We start from the raw sequence: 18,939 nt of genomic DNA on the forward strand, positions 1-18,939 counted from the left end.
TCCCTACATCCAGGAACACTCCAAAGATGAGTGTGAGATTTCCTTATTTAGAAATAAAGGTGATTTATACCTTTTGCACTGCAAAGGGATCCCTCTGTTCATTGTCCAGATATTTCTCTAAATTGAAGAAGGTGTTGAAGAACACATGAGCCATTCTGCACCTCTTCAGGTCTCGCAGGGTTACTCTTCCTGCAGAAAAAACCCACACGGTTGTTACCGAGTTTTTACAAAGGTTTTAATTGCGATGCCAGTAGGCTTCAAAAGCACAAAATTCCTTCCCAAGTCAGTCAAGGATTTTAACATTATTCAATAGATGGATGTGTTTATTAAGCCTAAATCTCACATACCATATGGAGGCCTTTGACATTCATGTGAAATATGAAGGCATGTGAATAGGGATGGTTCAATTTTACAGTGCAGGCTGTCAGCACATCCCACAGCTGGAGCACACAAGAAGTGTTGCTTCAGTCCCAGGCAGTTAATTCACAGGCTCTCTTGTTTTAGTATTTCAGCCCTCCTGATGCACAATATCATGGCCCAATGTGCAGTAACTTCTGCCCTGTGACTCACACAGGGCTCTGCCCAGGGCAGATGGGTTTCACAGTAGCTTCACCTTCTCAAACCCCCACAAATGAAAGGAGTGAAAGCTCTGACTTACCTTCCCTCTCTGGCTTAACAAGGTCCAGCATCTGGCACAGCAGGTCCTGGAAGGGCAGTGGCTCTATGCCCATCACCTCCATGCGCTCACACTGCTCCTCATAGAAGAATTCCAGCTCGTACATGGACAGCACCCCGTCCCCGTCCAGGTCCATGCAGCGGAACCAGTACTCGATGCTGGGGACACAGCAGGGACACTGCACACTGCTCTGGGACACCCACACAGCACACACTACTGCACATTCTCCCTACCCACCCCCAAGGCTCTTCTGCCACAGCCTGCCATAAACGCAGGGATGACAAGACCCGTTGGGAGGGTCAGGGCACAGGCCAACACTCCAAGCACCTCCTGTTAGTCTCCCTGGTGGCTGTGAGCAGCACAGCCACACTCATTACTGGCCTCACCTGTACTCAGTGCTCACTGTGCTGCAGCCCAAGGGGGGCTCACGTAGGGCAGGGAGTCCCTGCCTGACCAACCAGCAAGAGCTGGCCAAATAGAGCCAACTCTGAGCCCAGGACACTGCAGGGACCCTGGTGAGGGACAAGGCAGCTGTGTCACGCACTCATTTGCTCCTTTATACACAAGGCAGAGCTCTCAGGCAGCTGCACTCTGCACCCCTCCTCTCCTCTGGAGGGTCCAAGCCTGCAGTTCTGGATTTTCCTTCTCTTGTTATGTGTAAGATCCCTTGTGCTAACACTCACATGCACATCTGGCTCACCCCTGCACAGCAGTCTCCTCCTGGCTGTACAAACCAGGCCACAGGCAGGTTTTACAAAGTGCCACAGTGAAGTTTCCCCACAAACTCTCCTTACACACCCACTCCACATGTGAAGGGATGTGCCCAACTGCTGCCAGCACCTCAGGAGTGTGTGCTCAGAGCCAGTGCCTCATGGCATGAGGCGATCAAAGGCACTGATAACTACCAATACATTAAAAATTGCAAGAAAACTCTGCTTGTACACAAGTTTTCCTCAAGAAATGCAAAATATTTGACCAGCCATCACTGGTAAGATATTTTCTTCCTAACAACTTCCAGACCCCAAGCTGCTCTCTCTTTTAGAAAGTGGTAGGTCACAGAAGTTTTCTTATCTTATTTGCTCATCTCTATGATTTTACTAAGACACAGACATCAGTCTCACCTTGTAGCACTCCTTTTGTCTTCCTCTGAAATTAGGAGCCACACAAAATCTGCATAACTCATGCGCCCTTCCTTTTGAACTTCAGTGCCTCTAGAAGACATAGCAGAAAAAGAATAATTAAAAACCACCAGGCCCCTAAACACTCAAGATGTCATCAAAGATATATTTCAAATCATTAGTGAGAGAAAATGGGGCACTGTCACCTATTTAGCCTGTACTCCCTGTACCCTGCAGCACCAGGTACCGCATTTGCTGCCTTTTATCACTGCAGAGCTGAAGCTCATCTGCCACATCCCCTCCCACAGCACATCCCTTTTCAGAGACTTCAAAGCAGTGCTCTCCAGCTATCCCTGTGCCATGTCTTCCAGCTATGCCCAGTTATCCCATCCTATGGGATTTTTATTTTGTTTTCTTAAGTTACCCAGAAGTCTCACTCCATGTTCAGGCAGCTCCAGCTGGAGCTGGAGTGAAACTTGGAATAGCTTCTGTTGGAAACCATTCTGATCAGGGGCATTTCTGAGAATAACCTGTACTTCTCAGCCTGACAAAAATTGCCTTCTCTTCTTCCCCCAAGCAGAGTGCTAGTCCTTACCTCACCACAGCACCACTGAATATCCTCTCAATGATCCTGTTTGACAAAGCTGGAAACAAGGAAAACATGGGGAAAATGAAGCTACAGCAATAACTACAATCAGTTGTTCATGCTGAATCCACACAAAGCCCCTGCCCATTGTTAAAAGGGGCTCCACCTTCACCTACCCAGCCCTATGATCAACACTGCTGAGTCCTGTGACCGCCACACTCTCCCAGAACCCCCATGGCCTCCCCATAAATGCCTGCACTTGGAACACATGGGTGTTTTAGCCCTTTGTGGATTTGTATTCCATTAATCTATCTATGACCCTGGAACCTTCAAAAACAAGCAACTTTGGGAAAGGAAGTTCTGTGCTGAACTGCAGAGATACTCTGCAGAGTCCATCTGCAAGCTGAGATCCCCCAAGTTTCACTGGACTCTGGATTCCTCCCATGCATAACTGGATTGCACTTCAACAATCTCTGAGGTTCACAAAGGCTCATCCTTCTTGTCCCTACTTCCAAGTTCCTGCAAAGCCCTCAGTAAATAATAAACAAGTTTCAGGACATTATTTTAGCCTGTCTTCCTGGCAGTGACCCACACAGGAACAGAAGCTCCATCTGTAGCTGCTCATGCAGAAAATTGTGTGTCCTGCAGTTCTCTGTGTCTAAGCTCGCACAACTCCTCTTCTAAAGCAACATTTATTTAAGAGATGGGTGGCTACATTAAAACTTTTTCTGAGGCATCAAATTAACCAGATTAAAGGCAGGCTTTAGTCTTCAGTAGGAACATTGTGTTTTCAGCAATGCCCTCACCACATCTGCAGGCAGCATACCTTGATCACTGTACCTAGCCAGGTCCTTCTGGCTGATGTAAAGGTCATGGTCAGTATCCAGCTCCCAGAATTTGCAGTATATGACATAAAAGTGCTCGTAGGAGAAGTAATCTGTGATCTGATTTATGTCATCCTCTTCTTCCAAGAGAGCAAGAGTCTGAAAGGGTACAAACACAGTGGGAAGTTAAAGCTGGGTGAAGAGGCAGCTCAGCAGCTGACGTGCTCCAGTGTCTCAGGGAGCTGGGTGAACACAGCCCTGAGAACTAACCCAAAGTGCAGCCTTTCCCCAAGAGATGTGGTTGCTGTATTCCTTAGCAGGCCCCTACAGAGCACCTGGCTGGGCCATCCTGCTTAGCACAACATCTCTGCCACTCCTGTCAACAACTTTTGCTCATTTTCCCCTCTAGTGAAGAGTGAGGCAGAGAAACAGGAACACAAACTGCTGTGTCAGCTGGGATCCATGGTCTGGGAGACAATCCTGACCTGCACCAGAGACTCTTAGACACACTTCCAGCAGCAAGTCCACAGTCTTCCACAGGACCTGAGGTCTTCCACAGGACCTGAGGTTGGTCTTTACACATCACACATCCCTGTCTGCCTCCTGAAGGGCAAAATCAAGTCTTGTTCCAGACTCACACCTGGACTGGGACAGCAGGGATGGACCCCAAACTAATCCCACTGGCTTCCCTGTGCTGTTGCAGGAATAATTTTGGTTTAACTGCGAGACTTAGACAGATTTCCAACCATAACATCTGTTGACATGTCTTACTAGGAAACATTTAGTGCTAACATCCATTTTTCATTCCCACTTTACACCTCCCCTGTCCTTCCCAGCAACGAGAAGGCATTTACACATTTCCCAGTGCCACCTCCCTACTTTTCTTCTTGGTGCTGAGGCCAGAAGCCTTCTTGTCTAATAAATCATTGCTCCAGTGAGCTGCAGGCCTGGCCCCTCCTGCCCTCACAGCCTCTCCCAAGGGAGCAGGGAAAACACAGCCTGAGCTATCCCAGGGAATGGTGTCCTCAGGCAGGCAGGCCCAGTGGCCCTGCTACCCACAACCATAAAAACAGATGCTGTGTTATGTGTTGGCACTGGTATTTCAACACCATCTTCCAGACACATCCAAGGAATTCAACTGGATCCAAACAAAACTCTCACATCCTGCTATCCACCAGGTTCAGTGATGTTCTGGCAGGGATAACAGGATGGCATTGCCAGACCTGCACTACTCTGACTGCTGACACCCAAGTCTCAACACCTTTGATCCATCACTCACTGGCCTCTCCAGACTGTGTCTGTCTCTCTCTCTTTACACATGACAATAACTGGGGAGCTTTTGCCATTACTATTTTTTTCTTCTGTAGATCACACCCAAGGATGCCATTTAGACATGCAGCAAGGAGCTGAACTTCCCTGCTGCAGGAGATGAAAGGCAGAGTAGATATGAAAGGAGAAAAATTCAGAGAATGTTTAAAGGGAGAAAATGAGTGAATAAAGATGCAGAATAATCTGGGAAGATTTATTTGTAACAGAGGTTGGGAAAGAACAGCGATCCTAGGGCTTGGACTGGCATGAACCAATTCAGAAGAGCACTCATTTTTCCATTAGCTGATGGGGTCAAGTAGGGGAGATGATGTCTGAAAGGAGAAAAAATGTGAATTCATACTTGAGGGGTTTGAGGAAGACGGCACACTACACCTGGAAGGGCAAACAGGACACAGGAGGGAAATCTCACTGGTTTAGCCAGTCCTTCAGCTTTCAGCTCAAGACTTTCTGGCTCTTCAGGCTGGGCTGGACATGAGAAGCTTAAGACAGTCTTAACCTGGTGCTCTTTTGGGCAAAATACACAGAGGACAGAGATCCAAACCCGGACATAAGGACACACTGCAGGCACTGGAACAAGAACTAAGCTCCATTCATTATCGTGGAGATCAGCTCCTGAGGTGCCTCATCCTGCAATTGCAGAGATATTCCTGACCAGCTGTCAGTGGGCTGAGGGCTGCCTAGGAGGAAGGAAATTGGCTCTCCTACCCTTGGCACTCCTGCAGCTCTTCTTGGCTGCTTGTAAGCCACTTCACATGGGTGCAATGCCATGTCCTGCTTCCCTCCTGCTGTCCGGACCAGGAGCCAGGCTGCTGCTCCATGTGGCCTCAGAGCAGGAAAACAGTCACACCCTGACCTTCTCTCAGCACCCTGGGGTCATTCCTGTCCCTGCTCTTCTCACCTCAAGTCAGACAGAGCTCCTCCAGTAGCCCCAGCAGACTGCTGGCCCTGAGCACCTGGCTCATCCCACTGCAGCCCAGGTGCAGCTCCCTCAGCACCCAGGCACAGGACAAGGAATGCTGCTGCACCCTGGCTCCTGCTCCCACACACACCCACATACCTGCAGGAAATTGCTTTTCCTCAGCTCTGTCAGAGTGATCTTCCCTGACCAGGAGCGATTGACTGTGTAGAATATCCTCTGGATAACCTGCAACAAATGAACACTGCTCTTGAAATCAGCTCCTGAAACACAGCACTCTGGGAAGTTAAATGCAGTACCCTGGTTCATTCACTCATCCTAAGGAGACCTCTTTTTGAAAACTGTTTTGGGATCTTTTTCTGTAGATAGTACTATCCTTAACTGACTACACAGTCTGAAAGTAATACTTGCTTCTTAAACAGTATTATCCCTTTTCAGAGTGGAAACATTTCCACTGCCCTAAATTCACCTCTTTGGGCATGCAGATGTATTATTTATGTCAGAAAACATGCTCCAAGTGCTGATGAACCACTTTGAGTTTTTCACATTTAAAGGGATGTAGTTTGCATGGATCCCCAATGAAATAGGCTTCTAGGGGAAAAGAGAAAAAAAAAGACTTCTGATTCTTCTGGTTCCTGCAGTTCCTGCAGAGGAAGGAGATGTAAATGAAAGAGAAGGTGAATGTCTGATGCATTGTAACATGTAAATGGAACAGAAGGTGAATGTCTGACCCATTGTAACTATAACAATGCCTTATGTTCCAGTGCCTCTGCTGAAAGTAAGCAGGAGAGGTTCTGTTTGCAATTATTTTGGGCAGGTGTTAACCTTGTTTGGCTCCTTCCCAGATCGGCCTCTGGTGAAAGTGAGCAAAAATCATGGGGGAGAGGCACAGAACTCTCAGAAGCCAAAAGCAAACAGCTCCCAGTGTGAGACTGAGCTCACTCCCAAGCTCCTCAAAAAAGCAAACAGCCCTTCCCAGTCTGCTCCCTGTCAGCTGTCAAGTAACATCACAGAGTGGGGAAACACAAATGTGTGACCAAGCACATGCAAGAATAAACCCAACAGGGCAAACAACAACAAATAAATATCACTGGCATGAGAAAGGGGGAATAGAATCATTTTGACTATCAACACTGAAATCTTGTTGACCAAACCTACTACAAACCTTTGATGTCTCTAACATGCAAGCACATTACCCCAGAGTTTTGGTAACCTTCAGTGCACACTATTCCAATGCAAAAATTAACTTTACACAACAATGTGGACATTACAGGGATCAATCCAGCTAGCAGATTAAATGGGATGGATTTCTCTTTTAGTCAGAACTAATTTCAAGTGGGCAACCACTACTGAAGGGCCATCTTTGGACTCAGTCAAATGCTGGTTCTTAGTCCAGAACAGATCCAGAACCAAGTGTGAGATTGCTCCCAGCAGTCTGCTTTGGGGTACACAGTGAGACAGCAATTGATGATGGCACACACAACTCTGAGAGCACCAAGAATGATGTGAGGATTCAAATGTACCCTGAAGAGACAGAACTGATCGATTCAACTTAGCTGAGCATGACACCTTTGGTAAAACTGCAGGCTCTTCATCCCTCCAGGCTCAGAGGTGGATATCCTTTTTAAGTTGGGTGTCATTTTAATTAAAAACAGACCAAAACCCAGATCTATCCTAAGTGTAGCAATCACTGAACAATGTTCTGTGGCCTGTGTAGCACAAGATGTCCGATTAGGTAATCACAATGATCCTTTCTGGTCTTAAGCACAATGTTTGTTTCTTCTTTCATGTCTCTGGTAGCCACTGCCATTCTGGTCTCCATTTCTGGACTTTGTTTGGTTTTTGCTTCCAGCCTGCACAAGAGCTCAGAGACTGGAGTGGTCTCACCTCTCACATCACCCATTATCACACCTGACAACTTTGTAGCAACTCTTAAAAATACAAAGTGTTCACACCATTCCAAAGACTCAAAAATAGCAATCCTAAGAATCAGAAACAGGACCCCATACCAGTAATTCTTTTCCTCTGCCTGCAGGGTAGTAAAAGACAACAAACTATTCTCATTTGTGACATATAAACTGTTTGTCTACCAGACCACATTGATAAAGATGTTCCATCTGCTCCCTCCTCACCCATCTGTAAAAAAAAAGCCATTCAGAGGCAAAATGGGATCTCTTTTCATGTTTCTTACCATGTCCAGTCACTCAGTGAAGCCTTTATTATTCAAATAATGGCCCAGTTTCCATGGACAGTACATAGTGTATATCTCACTATAAATCTCAGTATTTATCCTTTTATTTTCCAGGTTGTAAACACCAAGCTGTTAAAAAAAGCATTTGGGAAATGTCCTAGATCACCACCCAGCCTGAGATGATACGCAGCATGAAAGTCACACTTGTCACTTAGGCCACAATTAGCTTCATTTTTCTTAGTTCAGTACACAACCACAGACCCACAGAACATCTTGAGTTGGAAGAGGGCACAAGGATCATGGAGGCAAATTCTTAACTGGCCTTTGGAAAGAGGAGCCTCTTTCTACTGCCCCATTATCCTCATGTAATTAATTGACCTCCAGGCCCAAACCATTCACAGATGAGTTCCAGACTTTTCCCCAGTCTCCCCACACAAGAACAAAAACAATTGTGGACAAAACAGGAACCTTTATTAATCCCTGTGGCCATTGTCCCCTTACACATTTGCATTGATGCTACTGTAAAAGCTGAAGCACTTTTCCACAAGCTTTAACCTTTAAACTGTTTTTAGCACGCAGCTTTCCAAGGGCAGCATGCACTGCTAACTCTGAGCCTGGTTTGAACATTCAGGTAGAAGTCACACTAAAGCTTTACAACAAATGCCACAGGATAGTCTGTGATGTTCTGCATCATCGTCACCAGCTTCAGGAGTTGTCTCTGTTGAAACAAACACAACTGCTTTAGTAATACAGTGGCCAATAAAACAGATATGATACAGATGAAATTCCAGCCTGTTGTGTCCAAAAGGCCCCTTTAAAAGGTTCTGAGGTGGCAGTAAGAACTGAAATGTGCATTGACATCTTACCCATCCTAGACTGTGAGGTCACTCTCCAGGAGATCTCAGCCAAGTGATGCTGTACCCAGCAATGAACACAAAGCCATGTGTCCTTAGAGCCCTGGTCTGTAACATAAACATAAACTGTGATTCTTGTGTGGCAGCAAATACAGCACTCTGTCTCTGTAAGGAGGTATAAGGCACTCTACCTTGAAGCAATAAAAATGATCCAAGTGGTCTCAAAATCCAAGGACAAAGCTGTTTCCTTCATTGCCTCCTGGTGGAAATACTGGATTTTGTAGCATTAAAGAGGGATGTGCCAAACTGTCTGTGAAAGGAGAGGTGAGCAATAGGAACTCCTGCTACCAGAGAGCAGAGCCACTGCTGCAGAGCACTGAGTGCTGCCCCTCCAGATGGGCACAGCCTGCCCAGCAGCCTCCTGCCTCCCCAGGGGCTGGCCCTGCTCCAGCCCAGGGAGATTCTGCTGTCAGCACAGACCCCCAGAGCAGCACTGTCCTGGCAGCTGAAGGACAGCTCCCCTCTGCCAGGTGTGCTGCTCCACAGCCCTCTCCTCAGCTCCAGGAGAGCTGCCTTTGGAGCAAGCCTGGAATCCACCTGTGTCCCAGCACTGCCAGAAGGATGCCCAAAGGCTCTGACTGCAGCAGGAAAGCACAGCACACATACAGGCAGGATCAAGAACCACTCAGGAGCTTCATGTACTCATCAAAGTCTGGCTTTGGTGACACAGCACCAGACCCAAGCACCAGGAAAGTGGTACACAAGGAGAGAGGAAGGAAAAGGTGCTGCCCTTTAGCAGCAGCCTGCACTTCAGTTATCTGGAAGTGGAAGCTCAGCTTCACACAGCTGGTCTCAGCCACATTTGTGCAGTGCCCTGGGTGAGTCCAGAAAGGGCAGCAAGGGTGCTCATGTGAGGGATTACCCTACAAAGACATTTGTTTCTTGCCTGAAGAATACAGGAACAGTGTGTGACTTCAGAGGAACCCATGAAGGCAGTTGCAGAGAACTGCCTTTGTCAGCAGCCAGGGCAACCACACATGGCATTGACCCATGGATGCTGCAGTCAGAAACCAACCCTACGTGTGACCTTAAACCTTTCAGTCTCACCCTTCCATGCACTTGAAACACCAAATACCAGGGTGCATTGTGCCTCAGGCACTTTCCACACTCACCCTTTCACGTGCCTCCATAATTCCCTGGCCATTCCTATACCTGTTCTGGCTTAATATTTATGTTGTCTTGCTCCACAGGGACTAAACATATTGATTACACACTGCTGTTCACTGTCATGTTCAAGTGCATCTACAATTGATTACACACTGCCATTGTTCACTGTCATGTTCAAGTGCATCTACAATTGATTACACAATGCCATTGTTCACTGTCATGTTCAAGTGCATCTACAACATTTAGAATGGATTCTCATTATACATTTTCATTAGTGTGACAGTTCAGGGTTTGCCCTGAAGAAGAGTCTTTGTGCCATCTGCTCCTTACAGGAAAGGAACAAGTGTGCCAGGAGCCTCCCAGCTGCCATGTGTGGTGCAGCCCCAGGCAGGCCCTGGCAAGCAAACAACAGAAACTTTAAGGCCTGAGCCCTGTTGAATCCAGCTCCCACCAGGTCTGTCATTATTTGAATTTGTTACTGCTGCAGAGATAAAACTTCCCAACATTTATACCTTTTATCTAGACTCACACCCAACACCAGTCAAGCTCAAGGCTTAAAAAAAATACAAATACACTTAGGTAAAGTACCAATCTTAGTGCTGACTGCAGAGCTGGAACAAAGCTACCAAACAAAGCCCAGCCACAAAAGCTTGGGGACAGAGAGCCTGGACAGGCATCCTGGCAAAAGGAAGGTTGGACAGCAGATCCCTGGAGGCAAATGGAGCTTTGCACTGAGGAACAGTCACGGATTCTCCAAGCCTCAGTGACAGAAACCTTCAAAGTCTCAGCAGCCCAACACTATTCAGGGTGACTTAGCAGCTCCCAAAGACCAAAGGACTTTTTTTCCATTCATCAGGCCAAAAAAGATGTTTTTATACATTTGCTTAAGACCAGAAAGAACCATTATTAACCTTCGGAATAACCCTTGGCACACACAAGCAGATTATTTTTCTTTTGGAAGCAGTTGTTAAAACACCTCATGGTGAGTAATAAAAACACCTATATTTTTCAATAACTGAAGGATTTGCTGGTAGGAAGAGTCACAGATCCCAAAGGGAGGCAGAGGCACCACAGAGGATCAGAGAAGCAGCCTACCGTTGTGATATACCGGGAATGGAACTCTGGAGCGTCCTTCAGGAACGTGAGGCCAGGATGAGTTTCTACCACATCCTGCAAGGTAAGAGAAAATGAATGAAATAGATTTTCTTCTCCTTTAAATGCTTTGAAGTTACTGGGTTTACAAACCAATACTTTTGCTTACTCTTGAAACTATTTGCAGCATTAATAGTAAAACTGAAATCTTTTAATCTACCAAGAGAACCTTCTATTACAGTAATAGAATGCATTTGCTGGCAATACGCACCTGGTGGGCCAGTTTGATTTACTTAAGGACAGAAAAACAAAGGAAGAGAGTTAGTGAGTAGATGAAAACTCATTTTCATTGAATGAGACAAAAATTAATTAGTTGACCATGCAACTATCTCCTCTCCAAGATTTTTGTTTTCCTCCATTCATTGAAGATATTAACATTTGTTAGAACTAGGTGTCAGAAATAAACATTCCTTGAGAAAGTCTCCTATGTCCAATGAAAGCTGTGTGAGCCTCAGAATGCTTATAGATATGATTAGTGCTTTTCCAAAATTCACTTGGACTACCTGTGGAGATGCCTCTTTCTCAAGACCAGCTTTTTGTAAGTCAAACACTGGCTCACAATGCCAAATCTGCATGATCAAATCCATGAAGAAACTGCCCAGATCCCGAATGAATCAGTTCAGATCCTGCATGAATCAATGCCTGTGTAATTTCTCCATGTCTGACTCCTCTACCCTTCAAAGGTGTTCCAAGTTCTGCTGTGCCTGTTCCATGCCGTGGTGCCCTCAGGGGTGTGATATACCCAATTTTTGGGCAGTATAACAGGATGTCTCAGATGGTGGCGTAAATCAGGGTAATTGTGCTGATCTCTGGCTGACTGACAGACAGGACTGTGCATGCCTTGGATTGCACCAGGAGCTAAAGAGCAGAGCTGCAATCCACCAGGAAAGGCAGTGTGCCCAGTGGAGAAGAGATGAAGAGCAACATGAGCAAATGTACCCATCACAACCCCAGTTCTGTCTGAGACAGAAACAGCCAGCACAGACACAGAATCTTTCCCCAAAGCAGCATCTCCACAGAGGTTTTACCCAGAGGGCAGCACTGTGTGAGAAATCTGGGGATGTGTGGAAAAGATCAGAAAAAGTACAACTGCTGATCAGAGGGGCAGATGGATATGATTTAGAGACACTATAGAGAAGCCCTATCCAGAGCCTGCATAAATGGTCACAAATAATTAAAACAACTATACTTTGTTAAAGTTAATGAAAGGGAAAGAAAGACATGAAATGAGGATGTGCAGATTTAGCCTGAACATGAGGAAAAAACCAAAAAGCAGTGACATTTGTGCACTAGCAGGTTTAGAGGCATATACAGAACAATTGGAACTGCAGAAATTTTGCCAAGATCTCCATGTGATACTGTATCTGGTAGTCTGGCTAGACGAAGTTAATTATAACTGTCTTGCCAAGCAACTTTTACAGCTTTTCCAATAAGCTTTTATGTTGTACTTGACTATCAACAGCAACAAGCATTTTTCCCAATATCCACATTGAGAAATGGGGCAAATTCCAGCCTGGTTATAAGGCACTGATAAATATGAATCCTGACAAGATACCAGTCCTCAATGCCTTTAGCAGTATTTGCAGCTGCTTTGGCACTTAAGCACTTCAAAAGCTTCTTTCTATTTCACTCCAAGATGAACCCCACCCAGGTGCTGTTCAAACCAAAGGTCTGCTCGTCCTTGGTAAACATTTATTGCCGTGGAAACAAAGAAGGTGCCAAGTGAACACAGAGGAGCTGGGGCAGTACCTGCAGCAGCGGGATGAAATCCTCCTGTTGTAGGCAGTCACAGCCAGGCTTTGCCAGAAGGGAAGTGAACCTGGAGGCATCGTCGTGGCAGCTCCGCAGGATTCTGTGGGAGAGGGGAGGAGTTACTCCAGCCCTTCGCACCTCCCAGGAGCCCCGGGAGGGTCACAAGGGCCTTAGAGCCCTTGTGCTGGGAATCACTCAAATGCTGACCTCAGACTGCCAGCACTTCCTTCAAGGTCTTTCAGCTGCACCAGAGCACCCAGCAGGGATTTTTTCCCAGGTTAACGCTGCTGTGGTAAAGCAGCTTCCTTACTAAGCACCTGTGGTTAGTAAGGAATCAGACTCTTGCCAGTGCTGCAGGCTCACTCCAGGTGAACAGCACCAGCCCAGTGGGATGTCACAGGATGTGCTCTCTAACCCTTCACTATACTGCAATATTTGGGGAGATTGCCAAACTACAGAGACTGAATATTCGCTCAGAAAAATCACTTCTCACAAGGAAAAAGGGCATCCCCTGTTAATTGTGGCCCATCTGGAGCTGAGCACCAAAGCCACAGAGAACAGCCTAATGAAGGCATTAGTAGGACTGAGCATTTGGAGAAGGGTGTTAACTCAGTCCCCTCAGTCGACAGTGTGCATCTGACACACCAGCTCTTGTCTCTGTCTTCTTCTCACACAAAACACTGCACTGGCCAAAGGTGTCACAGTTATGTGATTAACCCCAGAGAAACTCATGAAGAGAGGAACTCCATGCCATTTACCAAACACTGGTAACAGAACACAACATTTGAATATATCAAACACTATGTGTTTGATAGTATTGTTGATAGTATTAGGGAAACTCAGAAAATGACACTGTTTTCTTCATTAACTCAGAAAATACAAATGCACTGTAATTATTTACTGTGAGTGGTTATTCACCACTTTCCTCTCCTGAAAGTGCAAGAACATAGTACTGAAGTGGCTGCAGCTCTCCAGCAGAGATCACACTAACTTGTTTCCTGCTAATTCTGGCCTCATCACTCTGGGAAAGGCAGATTTTACAAAAAAAGGGCTCCTTTAAGTAAGCAAAAAAAGATTTAGCAATCCTTTTGGCTGTATATTCCTATCGTGGTAACTGTCAATTAACAGATATATTCTAAATCAGCTGCAGAAAGAGTTGCTAATGTTGTAGCTTAAAGAAATCTGGCACATAAAGATGAATCCCAAAGCCCTGTTTTAGCCACAAACAAAAAGATCTGACATTCAGAAGGGTTTTATATTGAGAAATTCCAATAGACTTGACAAGCAGTGAGCATGTGGCATCTTGAGAAGTCAGTCATATACTAAGAAAATTGAAAATAGGCTTCAGCAACTAAAGACATCTGGTTTAAAGTTACACCTGTGTTCACATAGCTGCAGTCAAACTTTACCAGAAATCCTAAATTTCTTCTGTTTTTCAGTTTTCCAGCAAAGATTTTGTAACTGTGAGAGGGGAAGATGAGGGGATAAAAAATAATATCTTTCTGAAAGAGCAATTAAGTGAGAAAAAGCATACAAAGCTTGGCTTGGAAATGGGGTAGTTAAAAAGATAGAGAAGAGGGACATGACCACAGTCTGCAAATATCTGAAGGATGTGAAAATCAGAGAAGTGAAAATGTGGTATCATACATTAGGGATTAATTAGAAGTAATTGGAGGAACCTAAGGAAGGAAAATATATTGTCTGTGTCAAGACAAACTCAGAGATCACAGTCAACCCTAACATTTTTGTAATTTTGCCAGGGTAACTAGAAGCTGTTTTGACAACATCATCACAGGAAATACTTTGGGAATTCAGGGTTAAAGGCTACATCAAGAATCTGAAGAGCAACCATTAAGTAAAAAATTAGAACTCTCTCTGGAGAGGAGATGGAGAAGCTGTTCAGGTGTTTCACAAAGCACACTAAAGCCTGAATTGCCCTGGAGGGAAAAAGATTAGGCAAGAGAACAAGTCTGCTCCATGTCAGAGCTGACTCCAAGTATAATGCATCCACCCAGAGCTCTCCATTTCCACAGTGTGGACTGTCAACCTCCACAGATGAATTCAATAGCTTGTTTGGGAAGGTAGTAACTATAAAAGCTCCCAGAGTACCCAGTTACATTATGATGCTTATTTCCACATTCCTCTTTCTGTCCTGTAACACTTTGACATACCTCCTCTCCCAGCTCCCAAATGGCACTTGCTTAGTGCAGCAGTCTAGAGCAATAAGGCTGGGCACAAATATACCCCAAATGCACAGCTACCAGCTACCTCAGAACAGCTGACATTTCTGGGGAGCTTGTAAATATATTTTATACATCAACGAACTCAAAACATCTTACTATCTATACAATTACTTCCAAATTTGTGGATGTCACACAGAAACAAGTGTTCAGAGGGTTTGGGGGAAAAAAACTCTCAAGCTGAGAGATTTTTAAGCCACTTAAAGAAGAGGAAAATTATTTGAAAAGTCTGGTGGAAAAGAAGGAAAAAACATATTTGTGTGGCAGGCTGATGTCTTCTTCCAGAAAGAGTTTTGCATTTGCTATACTCACTTTCTCCACATGGACACAAAGGAGTGCACAGAGACACGTCCTGTCCTCTCTCCCCCAGATGCATTGAACAGAGGTGCTTTCCAGTAGAGTGGGCAGCCACAGATCTGCAAGGAAAAACCAGGGCAAGGAGGAATACAAGAGCAGTCCCAAGAGGAACCTGCTCATTTACACACCAGATTCACCACTGAGATTTACACAAGGGAAATAAAGTGGCAATGGCTTTCTGACTCACCTGTGTGCCATTTACTGCGTGCCAAGGTTGAGAATTCACATATAACTTTCTACTTGGTCATGTGCCCTTTCAAGTGGCTGAGAAACACTCCTCCCAGGCTAGGAAAAGGATCTGGACTACTCAAGCTCTGAACTGTTTAGCACAGTTCCTGGGGGTGGAATGGAGAGACAGGCACCTCCTTCCAGAGCGACACTCACAGCAGCTACATCCCCCACCCACCCTAAAACAGGAGGGTCTATTCTCCTATGGAATAACCTGTCACAGGTAGCAAGGGAAACTCAAGTCTAATTAAAGACAATTAATGAGTAAATGCCTAAAGGTGAAGTAAATCCCACCCTGCAATTTTCAGTGCAGCGCCTTCCACCCAGCACAGTCCATTCTTTCCAACACTGCAAGATCTCAGCAGGGGAACACAAAAATGAAAGCACACTTGGGAAGGATTTATTCCAGCCAAAGGACTCCCTGAGCAGCACTTTTGAACCAGCCTCTGCAGAAGCTGCTGGCTCTCAATGGCAGTCCATGAAAGCTTGGAGACAGCATCATTGCTCTGTTTACAGTGCCAGAGACTCATTCAGGGCAAGCTGATCATCCAGGAGATATCTGATAAATGCTGGTTTTAGATCAGCAGCACTGTGAACTGCAGCTGAGGGAGAGGGAAAGAGAAGGGACCATCTTGTGTGCTCCCACACAAGTGCTGTGTGCAGTCCCCTGAAGGCAGAACTCATCACCAGCTGTACCAATAAATGTGCACAGCTCAGGGGCTGGGGGCTCACAGGACATTTCCCCTTTCCATATCCAGGAGCTGGAAGTTGGGAGCTGCTTCCTCACACAACACTGCAATAGCACCTACAGCTCATGCTAGCTGAGCAGGACAGCTACAAAAAGCCACAAAACAGGCAGCTGATACCACCTGAAACCACAGAAGCAGAAAAGTTTCTGCCTCTGAGTTTTTCAATCTTCTGGGCAGAAATATGAAGGAATAGAGAAACAAAAATACAATTTGTATTTGCTAAGAAATCTTAGAGAACTGCTTCATAAATGAAAGCAAGAACAAACACATATCTGATGTGACAATCAGCAAACTGAGCTCATTTTTGTTTACTATTATCTAAATATAAACAAAAAACTTCAGATTAAAAGGAAACTGGTTCTTTTTCCCCCCTACAACAGCTGTGAGATAGACTGAAACTAAAACAAAGTATCTCTCCCAAAATTAGAAAGCTAAAGAACAGATTCACAGAATCATTAAGGTTGAAAAAGACCTCCAAGACCATCAGTGGTTACCTTAGCTATTTTCCCCATTTCACAGATGTTTGCTTTCCCATCTTCAAACTCTGCAAAGGCCTCTTCAATCCTGGCAATGATTTCTTCATGGTTAGTGCAGACATTGGGGAGTCCTTTAGGGAAGTAGAAACGTGGAATGTTTATGGGCACAGGGGTACTGCTGCTGGCTTTATTCACAGGCAGAGGAGTGCAAGTGCTAACCACAGGCTGCAGGGGGGCTGGGGATGAAGTTCCTGCCTTCTTCTCTTGTTTACTTTGAACCTGAAAATACAATGAATAACAAACACATTTTAACAGCATGGTACATGAAGCAGGAAAAAATAGTGCTTCCAGTGATTAGGAGAAAATTAAAGCCCACAAACAATTAAATTATGGCACAGAGATAAAAATGCATCTTAAATAGGCAATGACAATTTTCTGTATTATTAACCAGTGTGAATTTAGGATGTCACACCTGTTTTTATGCTATTTCTGAGCATTTTACATATGTAGATGTGGCTCATGATTTCCTATTGAGTCACTCTGCAATTCAGTGATACCACAAAGGACAATGCTATTTCCTCTCATGCTGGACTTGGTCTTGTCATTCTGCCCCACCAACAACAAAGTATCTGCTCTTCAGTATTTCCCCACGGAACCAGAGCACCCACCCACACAAACAGCTTGCCTAAAGTATGAGCAAGGCTACATTCAAACAAGGACATTTTCTATCCATTGGGAGCATAATTAGCTTTGCCAAAGCACTGCTTCAGAGATAAATTAAGAAAATATTTTCAAGACTTCCTTCCCAACTTCAGCAAGCCTTTTATTTTGTGCCCAACTTAAACAGTCCCAGACCTGATTTTGTGAAAGGTACTAAGCACTGGTAAATCAATTTTTCCATCAGGCATTAGGAGCAGCCAGCAGAGCACCATTAGGCATTCACATGATGTCTTTTCCTCACTCCTCTCCTATCCTGTAACAAACACATGGCTGATATGGTGATCCCCACTGGATCCCCTCCCCAGTGAATCTCCAGTTCTAGCTCCACATCACAGGCAGCATTTGTATTTAAGTACACAATGAGACCCTAAACCAGGGGATTTTTCAGACATGGGAGGGAACATTTTTTAAACTTTGACAAGTAACTACAGCATAAGCTGCAAAATCAGTTGCTGGAATGTGCAAGGATGAGGAATTCCCTGCCCCCCCAGGGAGACACTCCCTCTTGGGAAAAGGCAACAGGCTTTCCCACTGCACAATGGTTCCAATACAAGAGTTTTATTAATACAACAACATATGTGATAAGGCGCAGAAGGCAACAGTCAAGTAAATACAGCTGTGACTTTCAGTTTGTTTATTCTAACTGTTTCAAAACAAAATGGTTTCAGGATAAAGCAGCCAAGTCTGAGTCCACTAAATGCAGAAGAATGTATATGATGAACTGGCTTTACTTCATTACTTTCTTTAAACTTGGAGCTTTTTTCTTAACACATACTGAATCTCCCAACTAGCCACAGATTTGCTTGCAATGAGGTAAAGAAGTGAGAATTGTAAAAGCTTCTTTAAGCACTACTTTTACCTGCAGTTTATAATACTTTATAACCCATTCATCAGAGACCCATGAAAGAGAGAAGGATTTGCCTCCTCTTCACTCCTCTGCTTCGTGGCTCTTTCTTTAAATGGGAGACCTCTTGTTTCTCCCAAATGCTGTCCCATTTCAGGAGCAGGAACACTGGCACACACATCCCACCAGCCAGAACAAACTTTTGTCCTTAACTGCTCTGTACAGAACACATTAACCTGGAGCTTGGGGTTCTTCAATTGTCCTCTACTCTGTCTTGCTACACAGGAAAAGCTGCAGATCATTTTCAGCCTTCAATATTTCTATCAATACCAGTACTCAGAGTTTGAACAGCTCTTAACCTTTGGACAGCCAGCCTGATCACCAACCCCTGTTCTCCCTCCTGTCCTCCTCAGACATTGCACATCTTTGTGTCTGCTCCTGAGTGATGCTTGAGCTCAGAGGGGGCCAGGGAGTTCCTGGGACTCATGAGGGCTGGAGGATGGTGAGCACCAGCCCTGGTCACTCTGTCCCACAGCAGGACAATGCAGGGGATCTGAGGTGGTGGCAGAGGTGAAGCTGGGCAGAGCTGGGCACTCACTTTGGGAGCACAGTTCACTGGGTTAAATAAAACACAACCCTTCTCCCAGCTTCCTCCTGCCCTTTCCTCAGCAGAGCACCAAAAGCAAAGCCCAGACCCACTGAATGTGTGTGGGGAGGGAGCACCAGGCCCCAGTTGCTCAGGAGTCACACACAAACCCCC

General features: G+C 45.3%; 1 protein-coding gene across 1 annotated transcript in view; it reads right to left on the reverse strand.

The window, feature by feature from the left end:
* Nucleotides 1-18,939, reverse strand: part of PPP2R3A (protein phosphatase 2 regulatory subunit B''alpha) — a 49,712-nt gene that overhangs the window by 5,410 nt on the left and 25,363 nt on the right. The window contains exons 3-12 of the mRNA XM_014308674.2: nucleotides 16,634-16,894; nucleotides 15,118-15,221; nucleotides 12,563-12,665; nucleotides 10,757-10,831; nucleotides 5,591-5,677; nucleotides 3,207-3,363; nucleotides 2,390-2,438; nucleotides 1,798-1,887; nucleotides 659-834; nucleotides 71-189 (exon numbers count right to left, since the gene is read on the reverse strand). Coding sequence (XP_014164149.1) covers nucleotides 71-189; nucleotides 659-834; nucleotides 1,798-1,887; nucleotides 2,390-2,438; nucleotides 3,207-3,363; nucleotides 5,591-5,677; nucleotides 10,757-10,831; nucleotides 12,563-12,665; nucleotides 15,118-15,221; nucleotides 16,634-16,894 — 1,221 coding nt within the window. The remainder of the gene's footprint in view (nucleotides 1-70; nucleotides 190-658; nucleotides 835-1,797; nucleotides 1,888-2,389; nucleotides 2,439-3,206; nucleotides 3,364-5,590; nucleotides 5,678-10,756; nucleotides 10,832-12,562; nucleotides 12,666-15,117; nucleotides 15,222-16,633; nucleotides 16,895-18,939) is intronic.

The sequence above is a fragment of the Geospiza fortis genome, unplaced genomic scaffold (assembly GCF_000277835.1).
Source record: "Geospiza fortis unplaced genomic scaffold, GeoFor_1.0 scaffold118, whole genome shotgun sequence".
NCBI lineage: Eukaryota > Metazoa > Chordata > Aves > Passeriformes > Thraupidae > Geospiza > Geospiza fortis.